Here is a 21,462-nt window from a genome sequence, read left to right as displayed (position 1 = left end):
GAAGAATGAAGTCAGCAAGGGTACTCAAGGATCTGGGACATGGGAGCTAGGGTAGTAGCTATAGAAAGAAATTAGAATGAAGGTTTCTTTAAGATGGGGGGGAAACAAGAGCGTGCTTGAAGGAGAGGACAGTGAAGCAGAGGAAAGGCCAGTTAAACATAAGGGAGAGTCAGCCAGGAACATAGTAGGGGTAAAAGGATGAAGCCACAGGGGGCAGCTTGAAGGGTTAGAAGCAGAAAATAAGCAGATATCTCAGAATTTGGAGCAGAAACAAAGGAGATTGAGGAATGGAGAGTTTTGGACCAATGTTGCATCTTTTCTATTTAAAGATGTTAGCATGGCCCAGTGTACAGAGCCACTTCAGTCAGTGGACTATGTAGAGATTGCAACAAAGAAACCTATTAATACCAGTCTGGGGGAATACACATACTTGTCCACTAGGAAGTGGGACAGAGAGCCCCGGCTTATTCCACATTGGACATCAAAACACATGAAAGATAACAACAAATAGCAACTTCCTCTGTGTTGGGTTGGATTTGAACCTGACACCTGCTGATTAAAGGCTCCATTGCCCATTCTCAATACTTTCCCCTCCCCAATGCTCTGTAACTCAACTGCACAGGCAGTAATATGCATGACTCCACACTATCCGCACCCAACACGTGAGATATTAGCTGATCAGGTGCCCCATCATGTTGCTGTAGCTCAGCTGACAAAACAGTGACTCTGTAACTTGGTGGCTATTCAAATCTTTCCCTTGTGAACTAAGTATTTGCTTAGCAAACAGTTACTTTCAGTGAACTGTACAGGGTAACCTCCCTTCCCTGCACAGCCCCCTTTCCTGTTAATGAGATTAACGTCTTCGGCAAGCCAAGAACTGCTTTAATAAATGATTAGTAGAGCTTTAGCAAACTCTCATCTGACAACCCCCACTCGCACTCACATTTGAAGCCCACACAGGGGAAAACAGAGTGGGAATGTTTGTGACAATACAGGGGTTCTGTTTCCATCAGACAATGTTTGGGAGACATAGGATGAGCAACTTGGCATCTTCCCTGCAACATCCCAACTCTTCTCTTATCCACTTGCTTTTTGATATTCTCTGAGATTCAGTGTCTAGGGACAACGTTCAGCGAGAGCAATGTAGCATCTGAAGTTGAGAAGCTGGAGCAATGGAAACCCTAGTTTGAATTAAGCTTTAATACATACACATACATGTGTACACACACACACAAAATTTAGGTATGACCTAACACCTAAACAAATACTTTGCCTCAGTTTTTAATAATGGTAATGAGGAGCTTGGAGGCAGTGGCGTGATGGCTAATGGGAACAAGGCTATGGAAGTACAAATTACCACATCTAAGGTGGAAACCAAACTCAAATAGCTTACTGGGACCCAATGAGGGGGCCAGGATAATCTTCTTCCAAGAATATTGAAGAAATTGGCACATGGAATTGCAAGCCCGATAGCAAGAATTTTTAAGGAATCTGTCATACCCTATGACTGGAGGCTTGCAAATATAGTACCTATATTTAAGAAAGGGGAAAAAAGTGAACTGGGAAACTACAGGCCTGTTAGTTTAATCTCAACTGTATGCAAGGTCTTAGAACAAATTTTGAAAGAAAGAGTGATTAAGGACATGGAGATAAACATTAATTGGGATCATACACAACATGGTGTTACAAAAGGTAGATAGTGCCAGATCAACCTGAGCTCTTTCTTTGAAACAATAACCAGGATTTTAATAAAGCATTTGATACAGTTCCACGTGGGAAATATTAGTTAAATTGGAGAAGAAGATGAATATGAGAATCAAAAGGTGGTTAAAGGGGAGACTACAATGGGTTATGCTGAAAGGTGAACTGTCAGGCTGGAGGGAGGTTACAAATGGAGTTCCTCAAAGATTGGTCTTCGGACTAACCTTATTTAACATTATCATTACTGATCTTGACACCAAAAGTGGGAGTGTGCTAATATAATTTGCAGATGGCACAAAGTTGGGAGGTATTGCCAACATGGAGGAAGATCAATATCGTACAAGAAGATTTGAATGACCTTGAAAACCAGAGTAATAGAAATTAGATGAAATTTAGTAGTGCAAAGTGCAAGATCATGCATTTAGGGGATCAACAAGAATTTTTGCTATAAGCTGGGGACCTATCATTTGGAAGCAACAGAGAAGGAGAAAGACCTTCATGTATTGGTCAATTGCAGAATTACTATGAACTGTGGAAAAGGCTAATGCAGTCCTATGATGCATTGGGGGTATTTCCAGTAGAGAAAAGGAAGCATTATTACCATTATACAAGGCTCTGATGAGACCTCATCTGGAATAATGTGTGCAATTTTGGTCTCCCATGTTTAAGAAAGATGAATTCAAACTGAACAGGTGCAGAGAAGGTCCACTAGGATGATCAGAGAAGTGGAGAATCTACCTTACAAGAGGAGACTTAAGCAGCTTGGCTTGTTTAGCCTAATGGAACAAAGGTTGAGGGGACATATGATGGCTCTCTACAAATACATCAGAGGGATAAACACCAGGGAGGAAGAGGAATTATTTAAGTTAAGGGCCAATGTTGGCACAAGAACAAATGGATATAAACTGGCCATCAATAAATTTAGGCTTGAAGTTAGATGAAGGTTTCTAATCATCAGAGGAGTGAAGTTCTAGAACAGCCTTGCAAGGGCAGTAGTGGGGTCCAAAAACCTAACTTGTTTCAAGACTGAGCTTGATAAATTAATGGAGGGAATGGTATGATGAGATTACTTGCAATGGCCCGTGACTGCTATTAGCAAATATATCCAATGGCTGGAGATGGAACACCAGAAGGGGAAGGCTCTGAATTACTACAGAGAATTCTTTCCCAGGTATCTGGTTGGGAGTCTTACCCACATGTTCATGGTCTAACTGATCACCATATTTGGGGTCAGGAAGAATTTTCTCCCACTTCAGCCTGGCAGAGATCCTGGGGTTTTTCACCTTCCTCTGCAGTCTGGGGCCTGGGTCACTTACTGGTTTGAACTAGAGTAAATGGTGGATTCTCTGTATCTTGAAGCCTTTAAATAATGATTTTTGGACTTCAGTAACTCAGCCAAAAGTTATGGATCTATTACCATTAGGGTGACCAGATGTCCTAATTTTATAGGGACAGTCCTGCTATTTGGGCCTTTGTCTTATATAGACGCCTATTACCCCGCATCCCTGTCCCGATTTTTCACACTTGCTATCCGGTCACCCTAATTACCAGGTGGGTGGGTGAGTTTCTGAGGCCTGCAATGTGAAGGAGGTCAGACTAGATGAACATGATGGTCCTTTCTGGACTTAAAAATCTATGAGTAAAGAAGGTGAGAGCCAGTGAGTGCATAGCTAAAGAGATCTGAAATGTGATATAGCGGTTTTTACTTCTTGGTTATTGGTTTGAATCCAGTCCAGTTAAGTACCCACCAAAAGTAATTACTATCTGATGACTGGTAAGTGACTTATGGGCAAGTGAACTGCGGCCAAAAGAAAGAAAGGTGGGCAGAGGAAGACACAGACTGTGTAAATCATGAGTCCCAGGACATGGAATCACAGAACGAAAACACTTGTCCTAGAATCTAATCTGGATTCTTCAGCCTGACAAATGGCAGTAGCCACTGGTCTTTTTCTGGATCTTCCCCATTCACTCTGATGTGGTTCCCTGGATGCTCCTTGGTCCTGACTTCACTGGAGAGTTGCAATGCAACACACCAGTCTAAACAACCCCTGCAATGTTGGGGATTATCACAGGGCTTTCATAAGAGTCAGGGATCTACCAGGGGTCACCCTCTCATCAATAATCCACCCTTCACTCCTGGCAGCTTCACACTGCCGCCCCTTTGTTATATTCCCCAAACCTCTGGGTATATATTCAAGTAAAATATTAATACACTTCTGGTCACCAAATCAAATACCATCCATCCCATTAATGACTGAAAGTTGTTTCAGTTACAATCACAGTTTGATGGCATCTGCTATGTGGTCTCAGTCCCCGGGTTGCCAACAGTCATTTATTACAAGGGACATCCCTTATTTTTTCATCTCCGTATAACAAGATCAGGAGTTGCTGGGAGCTGCAAAAAGCAGCAAGAAATACCCCTGGCGAATGTAGGTGAGTACTGATTATTATTATTGTTAATGCTAATAATAATTATAATAATGTTAATAATAATATCAGGAGGAGGGGTGAGGTAGGGTTGCTAAGAAAACAGTCCCTTATTTCTGAAATACAGTGTTGGCATCCCTGCAGTTGAGAAACCGCTTTCAGAATTGTCAATAAACATGAGTCCCAACCAAAAGCCCTAGAACTGAACAGACCATCCGCGACTGCTAATATAACTGAGCTCTTGAGTGCACTAGTACTTCCATCAGTGCTTGCACCGCTTAAGTGCAACCCATTGGAAATATTAACAGGTCAGAAAATGCATACAGTTCAGTACCCAGCTGCACCTCGCTCATGCTTGGCACAGCTGAATAGGGGAAGGCAAAGCTGGCTACAGCGCTGCTCTAACTTACAGCCACTAGAGCAGTTCCCTTGGGGCCAATCCACTGGCCAGGGATCAGCAGGACACACTGCACTCCAGCTCTGACCCAAATGACCCCGCCCACCCTCACAGAGCCCTAGCACAACCAGTCAGCTGGGGTTGGAGAAGCAGAGGGAGTAAAGACAGCTCATGCTGGCTTTACACCATCCAAGGATTCCTCAATATTGGGGGATTCTTCCACTGTCCTTTTAGGGTAGCGTTAAAGGGCAGCAGTGCAAAGTGATCTTACAGGGAGCTGAAGATCAGGTGCTTAGTTTGGACACCCTCCTAGATGTAGCCCCTCCAGGGGTGGGCTGGGGTCAGTGTGAGGGAAGTTTGCTCTGCTGCTGTCCACGTTGTGCCTGTTCTATAGATAAACGGAGGACCTCAGTCTCTAAGGCTGCACCTTTCACCAGCACTAAATTCACTTAAAATAAAAGAAACAAATATGACTGCAGGATTCTAACTCCATAACTCAGTGACACCTAGAAGGTTTACAGTACCTGGGCCAAATTCTGCTAAGGAGCTCAAAGGTGTTCAACAAATTGTACCTGTCCTTCCAGATGGGGAGAATATCTGCACTACCACTTTCAGGAAAAGGATAAAGGAGAAATTGCCCTTTATCCTTTCAATGTTGTCACTAAAACACCAGCTGTCAGGCACTTGGGGGAAAGAAAAAGCCAACCAAACCCACTGGAATTGACATAGGATTTTTTGAAATTGCAGTAAGAAATCACAATGCACAGAGCCAAACAAAAGATAAATGCAGGGGCCGAAAATGAAAGACAAACAAAGGATAGAGAGGAATTAGCTGCTGAGAGGAAAGGAACTGTGAGTACCGATTTGAAATTTCTCAGCCCACCTAAAGGAAGGAGGCGGGGAGCAGAGGGGGCGAGAATCTGTTTCTCTCTTATGTTTGTCTCTCTGCTTCCTCGCCGTCTCACCCTCTCTTTCTTTTGCTCTTCTCTCTCCGTCTCCCACTCCCTTTTTCCAGAGAGTGAATTTGCTGATTTGGCTGGATTGGAATTCCTTACCTTGATACACACCTTTAATTCCTCTGCTTGGCCACTGGAGAGAATGGAAGCCTGAATCCCTGTTTATCAGTCAGTCTCTCTCCCCCACACACTCTCACACACATCCCTTTGCTTTCTCCCTGCTGTGAGGAGACACGCAGGACCTGCACAAGCACTAGGAGACAGTGGATGGAGGGCAGGAGGGAAGAAAACTGAAATTGAACTCATTCACAGAATCCAGCTCAGCAACAAAGGATGCCCTCTTATCCATCGGCACACTCAGCAACTGCTAACCTGTTGCTTGTTTTAAGGCCTTTGTCCGCTGGCAGTCAGTCCCAATCAGTAACACACAGTCACATCCTGAAAATCAAGCACCAGACAAGCTGGGAAGGCCATCTTTCTGCAGTAGTATCTCTTGCTCCATACCAGTCTCACATGCTCCAAACTGCAGCCAGTTCTCTTTAAAAGCTCCTTTAAAAAAGGGAACTTCATCAATTGCCCAGTGTTAGATCATTGGGAATGTCCTGGTTAGGAGCTCCCTGAGAAGGAGGAAATATCAGCAACCCTTATGGTAGCAGCTGGGATATCCTGATCTGCAGGTCCTTTGGAAAGGGGAAATGTATCTATTCTATGGTGTTAGCCAGCAATTCATGCCCAGATAGGAGGCTTATTTAGAAGGGGGGAAATTTAATACCCTGTTGTTAACTACCAGGCCGGGGCTCCTTTAGACAGAGCATGGGGCAGGAGGTACTCTGCTGTAAGCAGGCACTAATGTAGTGGTAATTCTGGAAGTGCAGGAGCTCTAAACCCATGTACTGAAATGTTAAACTGCGGCAGCAGCCAGAGAGGAGGTGGAGGATTGGAAACTGCCTAAGCCCCAACTGAGGTAACTGAGACGTGGTAGGGAGCTGTAGGCAGCACTGGCACTGAAGTGACTCAGAATGAAAAAGCAGGGAGGAGGATGGGTGGGGGAGAGAGAGGTGCTATAAGGAGAGGCTGATTTTGCTGTTTCGAATCCTGAATCTGGGTAGGAGGAGTGGGAAGTCTGAAGGCTCTTTCACAGGAAACCCTTTGGAAAAACAGATACCACCTAGAAGCGTTTTAAATTTAAAAATGTGACTCCTCTCTCTCTGACCCCATCTTTCTTTCTTTCTACTTCAGTTTCCCTGATGAGGTCAGGCAACTTTGGCGCCCTTTCCCTACTGCTCCTGCAGTTGCCTGTGTCTGCACTGGCTCCTTGGGAGGCAGCACCTCCTACCTGTGACTGACAAGGGGCTACTATTCTTCCATGTCTTGCTGTGTGTCTGTCCTGTTCAGTGGCGTATTGGGAGGTGGGGGCACCGGCCGGGCCCTTCTCAGAGGAGCCGCCCCCCACTGACATCCCCAACATCCACGCTGACCCGGCCCCTCCACCCCCGCGCTGAGCGCAACAAGGGAGACGCAGGACCCCGGCCACGCAGGGACCAGGCAGCCCCCATCACTCCTGCTCCCCGCCTGCAGGGTGCCTCATCTGTGGGTGCTCCCCATGCCATGCCTGGTGCTCTCTGTGCACCAGTGCAGAGGGTGGATATGGCCTCGCCTCCTTCACACCCCTTTGGACTGGTGTGTGCTGCCAGCAGCGCCGGAAGGGAGCAGTTCCTACAATTGTTCCCGGCCCTAGCGTGGGCATGTGAGTTGGAGAGCATAGGCTCCTTGTGTTATTCCTCCAGCATGGCAGCCAAGGACAATCTGTTCCTCTGGATTCACACTGTTTCCTCCCCAAAGCCCAGTATCTCCTTTTTATACTCCCACATGCCAAAACACTGAGGTGATCCTGTACCACCAAAAGCCCCAAATCTGCCCGTCCCAGTTAACAGTGATCCAGACTAGCACTCTCCTCGGCACCCCAGGAGAAAAGAGCCTGAGCAATGCTCTGGTCCCATCCAGACACATCAGACCTGAAGTTATCAGACAGGGAACGTCAGAGTGAGGGAATTTCTCAATCTGACACTGTCTGGTAGTGAGCAACCTCCCCCTAACCCTCTGAGTCAAAGTGAGGTGGGGAGAGGAATGCAGCAGAAGCAGGGAGAGAGCAATACCATCCTCCAACCTGGGTGGAAGGTGATGCCACCCCGGGGGAAGCAGGAAGGGCACAATGGCACCTGAATAGGAAGAAGTGGGGAGCAACTGATGCCCCCTGGCCAGGAGAAAGCAGGGAGAGAGCAATATCCCCCAGGCCCACCCACGTGGAAGGCAGAGAGCTGCCATCCTGACCCATTAGCCATGCACCATTTCAGTGCTAGGACCACAATCCAACCCTTAAACCTCAAATCTCTGTGAACACTGTCTTTTGGGGGCATACAGTGGGACATTCAGGATATCAGAGACCTTATTCCCACAGATATTGCCCAATCACTTTCATCTCTATTTGTCCTCCTGTAGGCCTGCCAGGGACTTCCCAAGCCTTGGATTTTCACCAAAAAATACAAACCACCCCTGAAATGTTAGTGGGGATTCCCCCAGGTTTCTCCTCCCTCCCATGGCTGGGGATCATCCCAGTTCTCCAGGTTCATTCTCCTCCAACACCCAAAGCCCAGCTGCATTTGAATTCCATACTGAGTTGGAGGGAGAAGGCTGGGGGGTGGGAGGGAATGTGTAAAGAGGGAATGCTCCTGCCCTGGCAACAATGCATTCCTGCCTCTAACTTCTATGACCCTGATAACCAACACACCAGACTTAACTCAGGCAAACACACATTCCTCTGCATGTCTCTCACTCACATCACAAGATGTAATCCTCCCCCCACCCCTGCACCGCATCGCCAAGGACTTTCATACACAGGCGGCAGGAAAAGAAACAAGCGGCACCCCATGGAATCCAAAAAGTTATTCATCTTCATGGTAGGCAAATCCTTACCTGTTACCCACAGGAGAACGATCCATCCTATCAAGAATCCATCCATCGTCCTTGTCTTTCCATGCAGGACAGAGAGGAAAAAAACTGGAACCACAGCGAAAAATAAAGAGCCCTGGCACCCAAGTATTCCCTTCACCGTTATCTGCGGGGCTCAGCAGCCACCCGATGTGTGAATCGGAGACTTCAGAATGGAAGCTACCACTGTGTTGGGGAAGAAAGGAAAGGTACTTTTAGATCCCAGGTTTCCAATCCTTCAGTGGCCTCCAGGTCAATCTCAAATGAGATTGGAAACCTCTGCTTAGCTAGCTGTATTTCCACAGACTGAGACCAAACAGAAGAAAAGCTTCTTTTTTTCCCCCTGTCTTCTCTGCTCCACTCCTCCTCCTGTTACCTCCCCCCCCTTACTGCAAGCTCATGTGGTAACTGGAGTTTTTAAATCACATGGCTGTCCATTGAAGCTGTCCAGGAGCAGAAAAGAGTTCATCACTGAGCAATCTAGTGTCTAGTGGCAGGGAGAGAGACAGTGGGTGAGAGACAGAGAAGAGGAAGCTGAGGAAAGAGGCTGTGTGTGTGACAAACTAAATGTAAGGGGCAGAGAACGCAGAAGTGGAAAACGGAACTGAGGAGCATAGAATGCATGTGTATATAATAATAATCAAGTAGCATTAAATACCACTGAGGGGCACAGCATTGTGAATGTGTGAACGGAACTAGAACCGAGGAGCACACAAACAGCACTCGTGTGTGACTAGAACCGAGGGACGCACATGCACACACAATGTTCTATGATGTGTATGTGTGTAATTGAAATGTGTTAGGTCCCAAACTTAAGTAGAATCTGAAATAAAGAAAATTCAGTAACATGCCAGATGCACATCAGTAAGAAAGCTCTTGTTTTATTAAACTATTTTTCTGTGTACAAAGACAGATTTAAGTTGGCTACCACCAACTTAAGGTAGATTTTAAGGTAGAGTCTGGTTTGATTTTCAAAAAAGGTCTGCAAACAATTGAGCAACATTTAATTTGCGTGTACAATTATTGCAATTCAGCAGCATTTGCAAATGGCCTAACATACACCCAACTGCTGTTTGTGTACTGAATTATTCATGTTGCATTTACAGTTGTGGTAACTGCACACAAAATGAAGTGTGCTTGCATTTACTACGTGTTCAACTTTCAAAATCTGGCCATTAAAAGTGCACACCTTATTCTATACCAAGCCACATAAAATACCAACTCTACTCATATTTCTCCCCTAATTAACAAAATGTATAAACTAGAAAATGAATGTAGATTACTATACTCAAACCCTGTGAATTCTGACCTAAAACATGGCGTTGTGACTAACAACTATAATTTCAGATGATCAGGAGGTCTTCTAGCTCTGATTGCATGATATCTAGGTTGTGGGGTGCTGGATTTTCATCACAGCATGGTGTAGTATGGAAAAAGACTTCTGAGTGGAATCACTACTGGCATGGAAAAGGAAGATGACAGAACATCACTTACAAACCTTGAAGATGATGGTGGCTCTGAAAAAGAAGAGTTCTGGCAAAAAAAAAGTTTCACATTCATACATTTAGTACCTAAGCCTCTTGAACTTTCTGTGGGAGCAGAAGAGAGTGGTACAGTCAGTGGGGCCATTTTTGTGTTTGAAGTTAAGCCTGTGCTTAGGTATTTTCCTGGATCAGTGCTCAGCGCCTTGCAGTATACAGCCTACTGTTTGCAGAAGAGTCAGCACAGTTTATTTGGAAGTTTTTCTTCATAATCATAAGGGCTAGATTTTTGTTATTAAAACTTTGATCCTGTAGATGCTGCTGAAGCACATTGGAGAAGGGAGTGGCCTTCAACTTGGCTGTATTCTGGATCTTCAGACACAAACTATTCTGATTTTTCTGTGCACTATCAGATCCAAAACTTGGCACAGTACTGGACTGCACACTATAGGCAGAATGCATTGCAATGCCTATGGCTAAGATTGCATTAACACTTCCATTCTAAAGGGCTTTTTTTTAAATGCCTTATAAACTCCACCTATGTTTGCCTTTCAGCCTGAAATGTTCTATCTTTGTTCTTGGCAAAAGGGCACTTTTTAAAAGAAAATAGTTTGAACAAAAATAGTTCAGTTTGTTCTCAGTATGAAAAAATACACACTTGCTATGATGAAAAATGTTTTGTAATGTTTATTTGAAGAGCTCTAGTACCTCAGTTAAGGTGGTAGGAATATGAAATTAGGCAGGGAGATAATCTTCAGGTAGCAGGTGTGTCTTTTGATGGTCTATTAGAAATCCACTTAGAGTTGATTGAATTATAGGGATTTTAAAAATGAACTTCTCACATGTATGCTTGTTTTCATCCTACGATTAATCAATTACATAGGCTTATTATTATTTAATTAATTATAGTGGTAGTGCTTAGAATCTCCCATTAAGGATTCTGGCCCCATTGTGCTAAGCACTATACATGTACAGATAACAAAAAGTTCCTGCCCCAAAAAGTTTACTATTCTGTGTACAGTGAATGGAATTTCTCATTAAATATACTCTCTCTCAGAGTTCTGTTGCCTCTGTGCATGCACACACAAGGAAATGGGGTGGAATTTTTTATTCAGGGCCAGATTCCCACCTGGTGTAAATTGGTGTTGTTCCACTTAAGTCAATGGAGCTACGATGATTGACATCAGCCTTTTTTCCAGTCACTTTGCATGCACTGTATTTCTGCCAATTCAAAATCTGTAATGAAATCCTGGCCCCATTGAATTAAATGGCAAAGCTCCCATTAACTTCATGAGACCAAGATTTCACCCCTGATCCATAGCCACTTGGAACAGGGCTGTTGTTGATGTTCTCTCAGATGATAAACATTGGGACCAGTACAACCCCTTATGCGTCATTACAGTTAGCCACTCCTGAATTCTTTTTCCTTCATCAGTATTTGCAAGTAAGCTTGATGTAAGTCAGTTTTGATAAACTTTTGACTCTTGACTAAGGAAGGAAAGAGATTTTCAATACATGGAAGTGTTATTGTTCTGGATGCAACATTGGATTTATAGTCACTTTGAAATTTCCAAATATTTAGATGGTGCCATCCTTTTTCACTAGACAGGAAATGCTAATTCATTATGCATGACAGATCTCAGAACTCAGGCTTTAACTAATGTTCCAGATATGCTTAGACCTTTGGTCTGACGGTCTATGGTATTATCGTCCCCTTGCAACTTTTAGGCTGGCTTGCTGGGTTAATTGTTTACTTTACGGTGATGACTTTCATTCTGTCCAGTTCTTGAGAACAGAAGTATGTTTCTGCTGCACTGTAGTTAGGCCTGTTTCACTTTTCACCATCATGTGAGTTTTTGACCAGTTACCTATCCTGGGTCATTTCAAGCCCAGCACAGCATGTATGGTTTCTCACTCTTAATTACAAACAGTAGCAATTTAAGCCTTGGAATTCCAATTCTTGATCGCCTAGTCCCCTGCACACTATTTAATTTCCCCATGCCTGTCCCCAGCACAATTCTGATAAACTTAGGTAGAAGAATACCACGCTATGATACACCATATCTTCTACAAATGATACTGCAACTTTATCTGAAGAGGCTATCCTTTCAGTAATGTAGTCACCAAAAGTCATGTGCACATTAGTGACCATATACAACCTAATTTATTTCTGAGTCCCCTGGAATACTGGCTGTTTATCTTTCCTCATTAGCCATTTTCCCCTTCCTCATTTTCCAGCATCAATCTGTCTAGCAGTCATTTCTTCTCGTTACAGACATATTCTATATAGCTCTTTTTAATACACTGTTGGCATCTGACATCTTTACACCAGCACTTAACTTCTAAGTGATCCACTTTGGTAACATTCCTGAAAAACTTGACATTTTGCTTGGAAATTCCAGTGTTCTTATGCCCTTTTGAACATCTGTTCAGTCCTTCAGAGTCTCCTTGCAGCAATTTCCATAGAAACTGTGATTTCAATAGCCCTGGGATGTGAGGCCAGATTCCGCAACTAGACAATGCTATATTGATTCAGTACACAGACGAGAGACTGGCATGTCTCAAAAGGTGTTATTTAATATACGATCAGATTCACACTGTTCAGACAGCCATATATGTGAAACTTTCTCTCTTTTCTTGGTTTCCTCTATTAAATTGGAATCTCTCCTTGATCACTGGTAGCTTCACAGCAGTGGTGGATTAACACATGGGCCCTGATCAAATTGGGGTCCCCCACAGGAGCGCTGGAACCTGTGTAGAAGTGGGGGAGCCACCGATGCTAGAACTGCGGTCCAACCTCTTGCTCCTCCTCTTACCCCTGAGGCCACACCCCATGGCCTGGCCAGAAGCCAGAGCTGGGCAGTGGTAAGAACCACCCAAGGAGCCCAGGCCACCATGGAGAGCCCCAGACTCTCCACCTGACATCAGCGGGGTCTGGAATGCCCAAGAGTAGCCCCCAGTTCATGTCTCCGCACCCACAGGGCGCACCACCCAGGGCAAGTGGAGGGTCCAGGGCTCCCCACAGTGGCCTAGGCTCTCTAGGTCATTCTTACCACAGCTCACCTCCTGCTTCCAGCATGGCCAGGGGCGGGACCGTGGGGGGAGGGAGAGAAGCAGAGGGTGGGACCCCATGGCGAGTGTGGCTAAGGCCCACCTCAGCCCCCACCAGGAAAAGGCTGTCATCGCTAGCAGGAGCAGTGCTTTGCAGCAGGGGAGCTGATCATCCTATCAGCTTCCTCATTGTGAAGCGCAGCCCCTGCCACTGCCACTCTGCACCTACCCAAAGCTACTATGCCCATGTTAAAAAGTGGGCAGGTATGGCCCTCCCCGACCCTCCTGGTTCTGGCACCCCTGGGCTCCTGAAGTGTGGGGGGCCCAAATGTTCTTTGTGCCAGGGCCTCAATAAATTTTAATTCACCTCTGCTTCACAGCAAAACATTATTCAAGTACATGCACAGTCTTTGTGTATGTTTTTGTTCCTGAGCTGTCTGGCTGCATCTGTTGGCATAATAGCATGAAGATTTTACATCCCATCAAACTCAGGAGACAAGGTACTGTGGATACACTGAGTCTGTTTCCTAAGTATGCCATTTGCAATAACAAAGCATTCGAAATATTCAGTGGAGAAGCTCTATATTCTCAGCACCATGGATAATAGGTCTTATAATATGATTTTTTTTAATTCACTCTATTTGGTGGGTACTTCAGAATCATTCAATTACTTTTCTGTATAAACTTCCCATCCTTTCTATAGTTCTCAGATGCCATAGTCATAGTGATTCTTTGCTGCTGTTCAGGTGGGAATTTAAGATTCTCACCTAAAATAACACACAGGCTGCAGATCAGCAATGAAGCTGTGAGTTGTTTTTCTCCATATAAATCCAGACATAAAATGGCTGCTCCCAACACAATATTTTTTAAATTAATATTTCATTGTTCTCAAGCCACACAGAATATCAATACAGGACATAGAAACACTGGTGTATGTGTAATTGCAACAGAGTAGAAAGTTTTTTATGAAAGTGTGTGGGTATAGTAAGAACTGAAGGCAGTGCAGGTTCATATCTATGTCTAGTTGAAATTAATAGGCAAAGAAGTGAATTGTTAAACAGTGTGAACACTGTAGACAGCTATACAGGACACTGGAGAAGACATATGATAATGAGACACCCTGAATATGATCCACTGCTTTCAATTTTTCCCCAGGAGCACCCTTTTCCCTGAACTGCTTGTGAATTTTATTTTTCAGACACACTTCCATCCTTAGGAGTGTCATTTCTGGAGCCCCATCTTTTAAAATTATCAATGTCATATTATTTTTAATTTGTCCCTAGGAAGGTTTGTCAAGGGGTGGCTTGCATTCCCTGCACCGAATTTTCTGTCAGGCCTCTTCTCTTAGAAACAAGGTTGTCTGGTTACAGTTGCACACAGAGAACAGTATGTACTCAGCGAGGAAGTGAACTGAACATGCAAAGATGCACTGGTAGCAACATTTACAATAATATAGTAGAATCGTGTAAAAGACATAGCCTTGCTGGATGAAAAAATGTGCTCTGTGTACAGGTCTCTTTTCTTTACTCCTTCTCTAGTTAATTACTGTTATCTATCAAGGACTAACCCAGAATACAGGTAGTTTTCCACAGCAGTGAAAGGAGTTAAAAATGATGCAAAATTAAGTCTGTTTTCATTTAATTTACATAATGATTTTGAGGTACTCATCACAAAGGTATCTGGGTCCATGACATAAGATAAAAATAAGCAATACATTAAAAATGGCCCAAAGCAACATAGAACAGTCCCTGATGCTCTAGCTGCCAGGTGCAGATCCAGGCCTCAAGGAGCAGCCTGCAGGCTGCTCTAAATTGTGTCATCTGCAATGACACCCCCAAAGGAAATCAGTCCCATACCACTGAAATGCAAGGGTACTCTGGTCACACCCCCTATGCCAGTGGCTACAGTTCGGCAAGGCATACTTAACAGGACCAAAGATCTGGCTCTACATGTAGCCTCCACTTTCAGCCTCAAAATATAGTGAGCTGCAATAATTCAATCTGAAGGTGACAAATGCTGATTGTTCATTGTGATTAGATAGATCCTCCACTGAGAGGAAGAGGCCATCCTAGTGAGCTGAAAGTGGAAGAAAGTATTTATTGTTGTTAGAGAGACAAGGTGGTTGAGGTAATGTCTTTTATTGTTGTTACCTACATGTATAGAATTAGAATGAGTCCAACAGGACTCTGAGACTTCATTCTAATTTGGCAAATGGAGGGCACAAAGTTTTGATGGAGGAAGAAATTAGCAGCACAATGTTGAAGCAGGTCACTCTGCCCTTCAAAGTGAAAGAAAACTGATCAAAACAATATTGATTGCCTTGTTTGTTTCTGTGTTTTAATCTGAGTTAAAATGTGACTGGGGGGTATAGAGACTTTCAAGGGAAGATTGTGTGTGTTGTTAGAGGGAGAAGGAGAAAACAAAATTCTGAAAGAGCTGTCATCCTTTGGTGGAGAGCTTGATTATGTGAGTCAATTGAAAGTCCACCTGTGGGGGGCTTGCAGGGTCATGCATCTCCCTCCCACGATGACTATTAATATTATATGCTGGATGCAGTGGAATCCCTACATGCTTGTTTATGTGAGAGAAAGAAAGAGTGTGGGGCAAAGAGAGACGAACAGGAATTCCATCTTTGGCTCTTCTTGAGATTTTTAAAATATGCCCATACCATCAATGTGTGTCCCTTTGTAGCCAACTATAACTAATACACAATATGTATTTGCAGGTGTGCAACTGAGGCATTAGGCACCTTTCAGAATCTCCTCCAGAGAGGCTGTGTGACTTGCCTATGGTCTGACCGGAAGCCTGTGGCAGAGCTGTTTCCAGCCCCAGTGGCCTAGAACCTCCCGAGCTCTCAGTGATGTCCCTGCCTCCTGTGGGTGACGGTCAAGTAAGCAGTGTTCAATTAAAGCAGTAGTGAGCAGAGAGAGGCCACTTCAGCTTGCTCCTTTTCCGCTCATTTTCAGTACTGAGCTGGGGGTCGCAGGCTGACTGAGAAAGCGTTAGTGCTGGTACTCGGCCTAACACTGTGTTGCCGCCTACAGGAGTTCGCTCCCCCGCTGAGCAAATGGAGCAGCCGATGCCCCTCAGAGCGACTGTCTCAGGCAGGCCTTGGCTGCATCCATGAGGCTCCGCTCACACCTTGCAGGCTCCTGTCGCAATGACACAGGGCCAGAGGGGCAGCCTGTGCGCGGAGGACAGCTCAGGCTCTGGCACAAAAGGCGGAGCCGCCAGGGCACAGCTATGGCCATGCTGTCATCCAAGATGCAGGCAGGTTCCCACCTGCCCTGCCTGGGTAGCCTGGCAGGTGCCCATCGGCCAAGCCACTTATCCCCATGCACCGAGCCACCTGCTGGAGACGTGCAGCCCCTCCTGAGTCTGACCCGTGCCCTCGCAGGGTGTGGGGCTGGGTGAGCCAGGCAGAACCACTAGTGCTCCCAGCACGCCCGGGCCTGGGGGGCGCCCGTGGCTCAGAGCCGCCCATGGAGACTACAGATCCTAGCATGCCCCGGGGCGAGAAGGCGTGTCCCCAGCTGGCGCATTTGACCTTTCCCTCTCTGCGAAGCGCGCGCAGCCCTAGGGACGCCCCGCTCGCCGGCCAATAGGAGAGAAGAGGCGCACGTGCCGCCTCGTGGCTCCATCGGGTCCCTGTGCGCGCGCGCGCGGCCTGCCAGCCAAGCGATATGATTGGTTCTCCCTGCACGGCGAGGGCGGGGCTGAGAGGGAGAGGCAGCGAAGCGATCCGGCGCTTGGGTGGGCCCGCAGTTGCTGGGTTTTGGTCATACCGGGCGCGAAGGGGCCGCGCGGCAGCAGCAGCAGCAGCGTGTTCTGCCGCCCCTCCGCCAGCCATGCCGAACCGCAAGGGCGCGCGCAACGCCTACTACTTCTTCGTCCGCGAGAAGCTGCCCGAGCTGCAGCGGCGCGGCCTGCCTGTGGCCCGCGTGCCCGACGCCATCCCGCTCTGCTCGCGGGACTGGGCGGTGAGCGGGGCCCGGGTCGGAACCGGGGCAGAGCTGCGCGGGAGGGGCGGCCAGGGCTGGACCCCTCCCCCCAGCCGCCTGTCCTCCCGCACACCCCCTTGAACACCGGGCCCGCGTTCCCGCCCACACACACCCACCCGTGCCCGGGCGTGCATAGCCCCTCCTGCGTGCACGCCCTCCAACCCCGCGTGTGCGTCGTCTCCATCCTCCTCATGCACACCCCGCACCCCTGGGCCCGCCTGCATCTTCCCGCCTGCCCCCCACCCACAGGCAGGCACCCCTCCCATAGCTTTCTGCCACCCCTGGGCGTGCACAGCCCTACCCCATCGCCCAAGTGCACACACGCCTACCCCAGCACTGATTTCCACGCGCGAATGAAGTGTCTGCCTCAAGCTGGAGACAGGCAGGAGGAAATGCTGTTCTGTGTAGGGAGTTTGTTGTGTCTTATCTGAGCTCCATGTTTCCTGACTTATCTCAGTTTTAAAGTGACGTTCTTGTGGGAATTGGTAACTGGGTTTGAACTGCCCAGTGTAGATGGGACACTGTTAAGATGTAAATAATAGACAGTTCTTTGACCTGTTAACTAGCAACATCTTTAACTATTAAAGGTGCTTAACATCTAACTATCACTATTAATACTGGGTTTTTTTTTAATTTTTCCATGGTACTGATGAACCAGTGAGGTTTGTCTCACTTCTAGATTTTCAGTGCTGAAGTTTCTGAATTCTAAACAGTATGGGATAATTAAAGTTTATTTCAGTTAGAATTTTTAAAAAGGACACTAAATAAAAATATAGAAATGTAATCTTGCATTTTTAAAATAGACTAAATCTTAATTCTTAATTTTAAGCATGTAAGTATTTGCTTGCTTGGATCTATGGAAACAAAACATTTTGCTAATGCCTAAGAACTAGTAAGTGAAACTGACCAGTATGGTTTCATAGTCCAAGTTGAATGAAAAATAAAATGTTAACAAATGGCATTAGTAAAAGAGTGAATTATATTGTTAATATTTTATTTATTTACCTTAGAGCAGTGGTTCTCAAACTTATTTGATCATTCACACCCTGTAGTTCTGTACCACCACCCATTTCCGCCCCATAAGTACATACGCCCTTGACCAGCTCTGAAGGCCGAGCAGATGCCAACCTTACTTCTCCGCTGGCTGCCTTCAGAGCTGGGTGCCTGGCCAGCAGCTATTGTCCGGCCCGCCAGCTCTGAAGGCAAAGTGGCTTCTTCCTCCCCTCCCCCCCAGGATACATTCCATGTGTGTCTTGTGTGTCATCATCGTCTCCTCCTCCCCACCCACCCACCCCGCGAACCTCTGCCCTAGGGTGTGGCTAATAGCACAAGATCTGTATGTTAAAATGTGCATTAACCTGATTTTGGCCCTTAGTCTTGCAGTTTTATTAACAGGTGCATAATATCTCCCTCCCCTCCCTCCAATGCACACTTGAATATTAAAAGAGAACCCCAACAATCTCTACCAAGAAATTCACTTGCCCAACTGGTCCTCATGGTTTTTAATATGCTGTATCAGCCAGTGCTGGCTCAGTCCAGTTCTTTAGCTGCTTTATCTCACCCACTTTAAGCAGAAAACTAGTTAGTCTCATAAGAGCTTGCTGGGTTCTGGAGCAAGTCTGTCTTACGAAAAGGAAAATAACTTACATAACTCTTCATTTTACTTCCAGTTGCTGACTGAGGATGAAAAGGAAAAATATTCAGAGATGGCTCGTAGATGGAGAGCAGAGAAATCTGCACAGGCATCAGGGAAACAGGTAAATGGGAAGGTAGAGGAAGAAACCTGGAATTTGCGGTGGGCTGAATAAGAAGAGTAACACAACAGTTGCAGGGATTGGTCAAAAATTGAGACACTGAGAACCACCCTGAGAACTTATGAGAAGCCTGTCTTCTGCCCCTTCTCCTTCTTTTTGTTTAGAAATAATCATGGCTATAATATTAATTTGTAATTATCTTCCTTGTTTGTCCAGAAATGTCTTGAATTTACCAACAGTATAAACCTGTAGCTGATCGGCTTTACCTTCACCCTACAACTACAAGTTAGAAACAAAGGAGAGAGCCTCCATTTCAGTATTCTGCCACGCTTTGGGCTTTTCCTCCAGAGTCTGCCTTACTCTGGGTTTGTGGCTGAAGCATAACTCTAATTAGGGCTATCATGTTAACAAGAAATGTTACTACTTTTGCTGTGACAGTTCTGCAGTCTGGAGGTCACAGGCATTTGAGGTGGTAACTGTAAGGTCTGTTGGTCTAAATACAAAGTTCCAGTTTAACTAAAGGTGTGATTTCATAGCAGTTTAGTTAAACCAGGTCAACTCTGTGTGGACACTAAATTGTTTTAGTTTAAAGTTGGCTTATGTCAGTTTAGCTTGCATTGTTACATTTACAGCAATACATAAACTTAAACCAACATAAGAGACAAGTTACACCAAATTAAATAAACCAGTTTAAGTTCAACTGGGACAACCTCTGCATGTAGACTATTGTCCATTTCAGAACATAATGATCTTCTTAGCACTGCCAAGTAACATCTTTTTATTGTGGCACTTTATATTTATGCAAGAAGACAAAATCTATACCCCAAAGACCTTATCTGTTTCCATTTTAAATTGGCAGCACAAAATTTCTCTAAGTGGGTCAGAACGAAAAACAAAGCAGAACCCTGCTTGATGTTCCATGCAAGTACACCAGTAAATACAATATTGTCCATAAAGTGAAACTCACAGCTGGGTTCCAATTATGAGGTGGACTATACCCTTAAATTCTTAATAGGACATGTGTCTTACCCTTGGAAGAGTAGTTATCCAGAACACCGGTATGCATTAGTGATTCTGAAAACACTGATTAGTGCCAGACTCCTGGTATTGCCAAAGGGTAGTGATTGAAGAAACTGTCATAACCTGTTATTTCATTAGGTAAGGAGACATGGGTCATGCTTCCTACATTGAGAGATCTTGCAGCTGTGGAAATGGGATCTGTCCTACAAAACATTCCTAGTTGCCACTTACCTGGCAGGAAGAGGTATGCAACTGTAGTAAGATTGAGTCAGTTCTTTGCAGCTCGTCACAGTTGGTCTCTGGATCATGGTGTGATAGATCAGAACTCTTCCAGTGTCATCTTCTAGAAATGGAGTGCTCTTTAACTTGAACTACAGCTCTCCAGTCTCCTGGTCATAGCAGAAAAGACAGTTAACATGGGACACATTTATTCTCGGGAAATAGAAGTGTCTGTGTCTATATGTTGGCTACTCTTGGAGTCAGAGATCCTGGTATCATTCAGGAGACAAACGTTTTGGAAGATTCCGTTAGCTTCTTACAATTTACATGGGATTGGTTCTCAGCTTTGCTACAGGTGGCCCAAACTGATACCAGTAGGCTGAGTCTAGCAAAGGGTCATCAGGCAACTTGTTCCATCTATCTATCCATACCTAGAGGCATTCTTTCGGACAACTTGGCTCCTGTCAAGGTGTAGGCAAGCAAGTCTTTAAGCAAGTGGCCTAATCACTCCATCCTCGATGACCTTCTCTCTGCAAATAGCAGAGATCTGGTATATGTAGCACACGGGCCCATAAGCCCCTTTACTTGCTCTGCATGAGAGCTGTCCAATTACTTCCTTAAGTCATCGTTCAACTACTTTTCATGAACAGATGTCCTTGTCAAAGACACGACAGTGTCTCTACAGCCTGTTCTTTGTCACTTGCATGTGAGGCTTGACCTTTGGAAACCCCTGTATCTTACTATCTGGAGTGGCTCACGATTGTGACTGCCTACCTCGGCAGACATCCCAAATGGGTGGTGTGTTTTATAATTCAATTTCACCAACCCAGTGACACACATGAACTCCTGGATCACTGTAACAGTCTTACCAGGGAGTCACAGACAGTCTTCTTAGACTTTTCCAATCTATCTTACCACCCACACAAACACAATTTATCACTAATTGCAAACGTATACCAAGAATCACTCCACGTTCAGGTTGCTTCCAATGCCAAGAGACCAGTCATTTACACGGACACATCCCCCCACTGCCCAGATCAATTGGTACTCTAGATCTTACACCAAAGACCATCCGTGTCGCCAATCCTATAAAACACTATATAAAGGTTTGTTAGCTAGGAAGAATCAATAAGAAAGTTTTATTTACAGGTTAAAGCAAGCAAGCATACATACAAATGACTTATCATCTAAATCTTAAGAGTGACTGGGTCCTAGTGATCTGCCAACTCAAAGCGTCTTTCAGGACAGAATCAGGAAGCAACACCTGGGGATCTCTGGCTCTTCAGAGTTCAAACAGACAAAAAGATGGAAAATTTTCCTGTGGCTTTGTTTTATTTCCCTCATTAAGCTTCCAGGCTCACAGGATGAGCTTCTTTGAATGTAGCGTTTCCAGGTGCGATAGGGCAGTTAACAAATCCTTTGTATTGTGAAGGTCCTTGAAGACCCAACTGATTTTTATAGTCCTGG

The 21,462-nt window shown here is 45.3% G+C and overlaps 2 protein-coding genes across 10 annotated transcripts in view; one reads left to right on the top strand and one right to left on the bottom strand.

Annotated features, from left to right (window-relative positions):
- ILDR2 (immunoglobulin like domain containing receptor 2) overlaps window positions 1-9,096 on the bottom strand; it is a 42,295-nt gene extending 33,199 nt beyond the window's left edge. For 4 of the 8 annotated variants that reach the window (XM_067546289.1, XM_067546291.1, XM_067546296.1 and 1 more), the window contains exon 1: window positions 8,455-9,096. In XM_067546289.1, coding sequence (XP_067402390.1) covers window positions 8,455-8,500 — 46 coding nt within the window. In that variant the 5' untranslated portion in view covers window positions 8,501-9,096. The remainder of the gene's footprint in view (window positions 1-8,454) is intronic. The other 4 variants (XM_067546290.1, XM_067546294.1, XM_067546295.1 and 1 more) reach the window with 2 other exon arrangements.
- Window positions 8,316-21,462, top strand: part of MAEL (maelstrom spermatogenic transposon silencer) — a 29,003-nt gene continuing 15,856 nt past the window's right edge. Inside the window, exons 1-4 of one of the 2 annotated variants that reach the window (XM_067546298.1) lie at window positions 8,316-8,438; window positions 8,522-8,678; window positions 15,727-15,891; window positions 18,673-18,759. In XM_067546298.1, the coding sequence (XP_067402399.1) occupies window positions 15,862-15,891; window positions 18,673-18,759 (117 nt within the window). In that variant the 5' untranslated portion in view covers window positions 8,316-8,438; window positions 8,522-8,678; window positions 15,727-15,861. Of the gene's footprint in view, window positions 8,439-8,521; window positions 8,679-15,726; window positions 15,892-16,603; window positions 16,982-18,672; window positions 18,760-21,462 lie in introns of those variants that run through there. The other variant, XM_067546297.1, reaches the window with a different exon arrangement.

Source organism: Emydura macquarii, unplaced genomic scaffold, assembly GCF_026122565.2.
Source record: "Emydura macquarii macquarii isolate MOO-44397 ecotype Brisbane River unplaced genomic scaffold, CSIRO-AGI_Emac_v2 contig_1119, whole genome shotgun sequence".
In the NCBI taxonomy this organism is placed as follows: domain Eukaryota; kingdom Metazoa; phylum Chordata; order Testudines; family Chelidae; genus Emydura; species Emydura macquarii.
The sequence above is the reverse complement of the archived record's forward strand: the minus strand, read 5'-3'. Positions and strand labels throughout refer to the sequence as shown.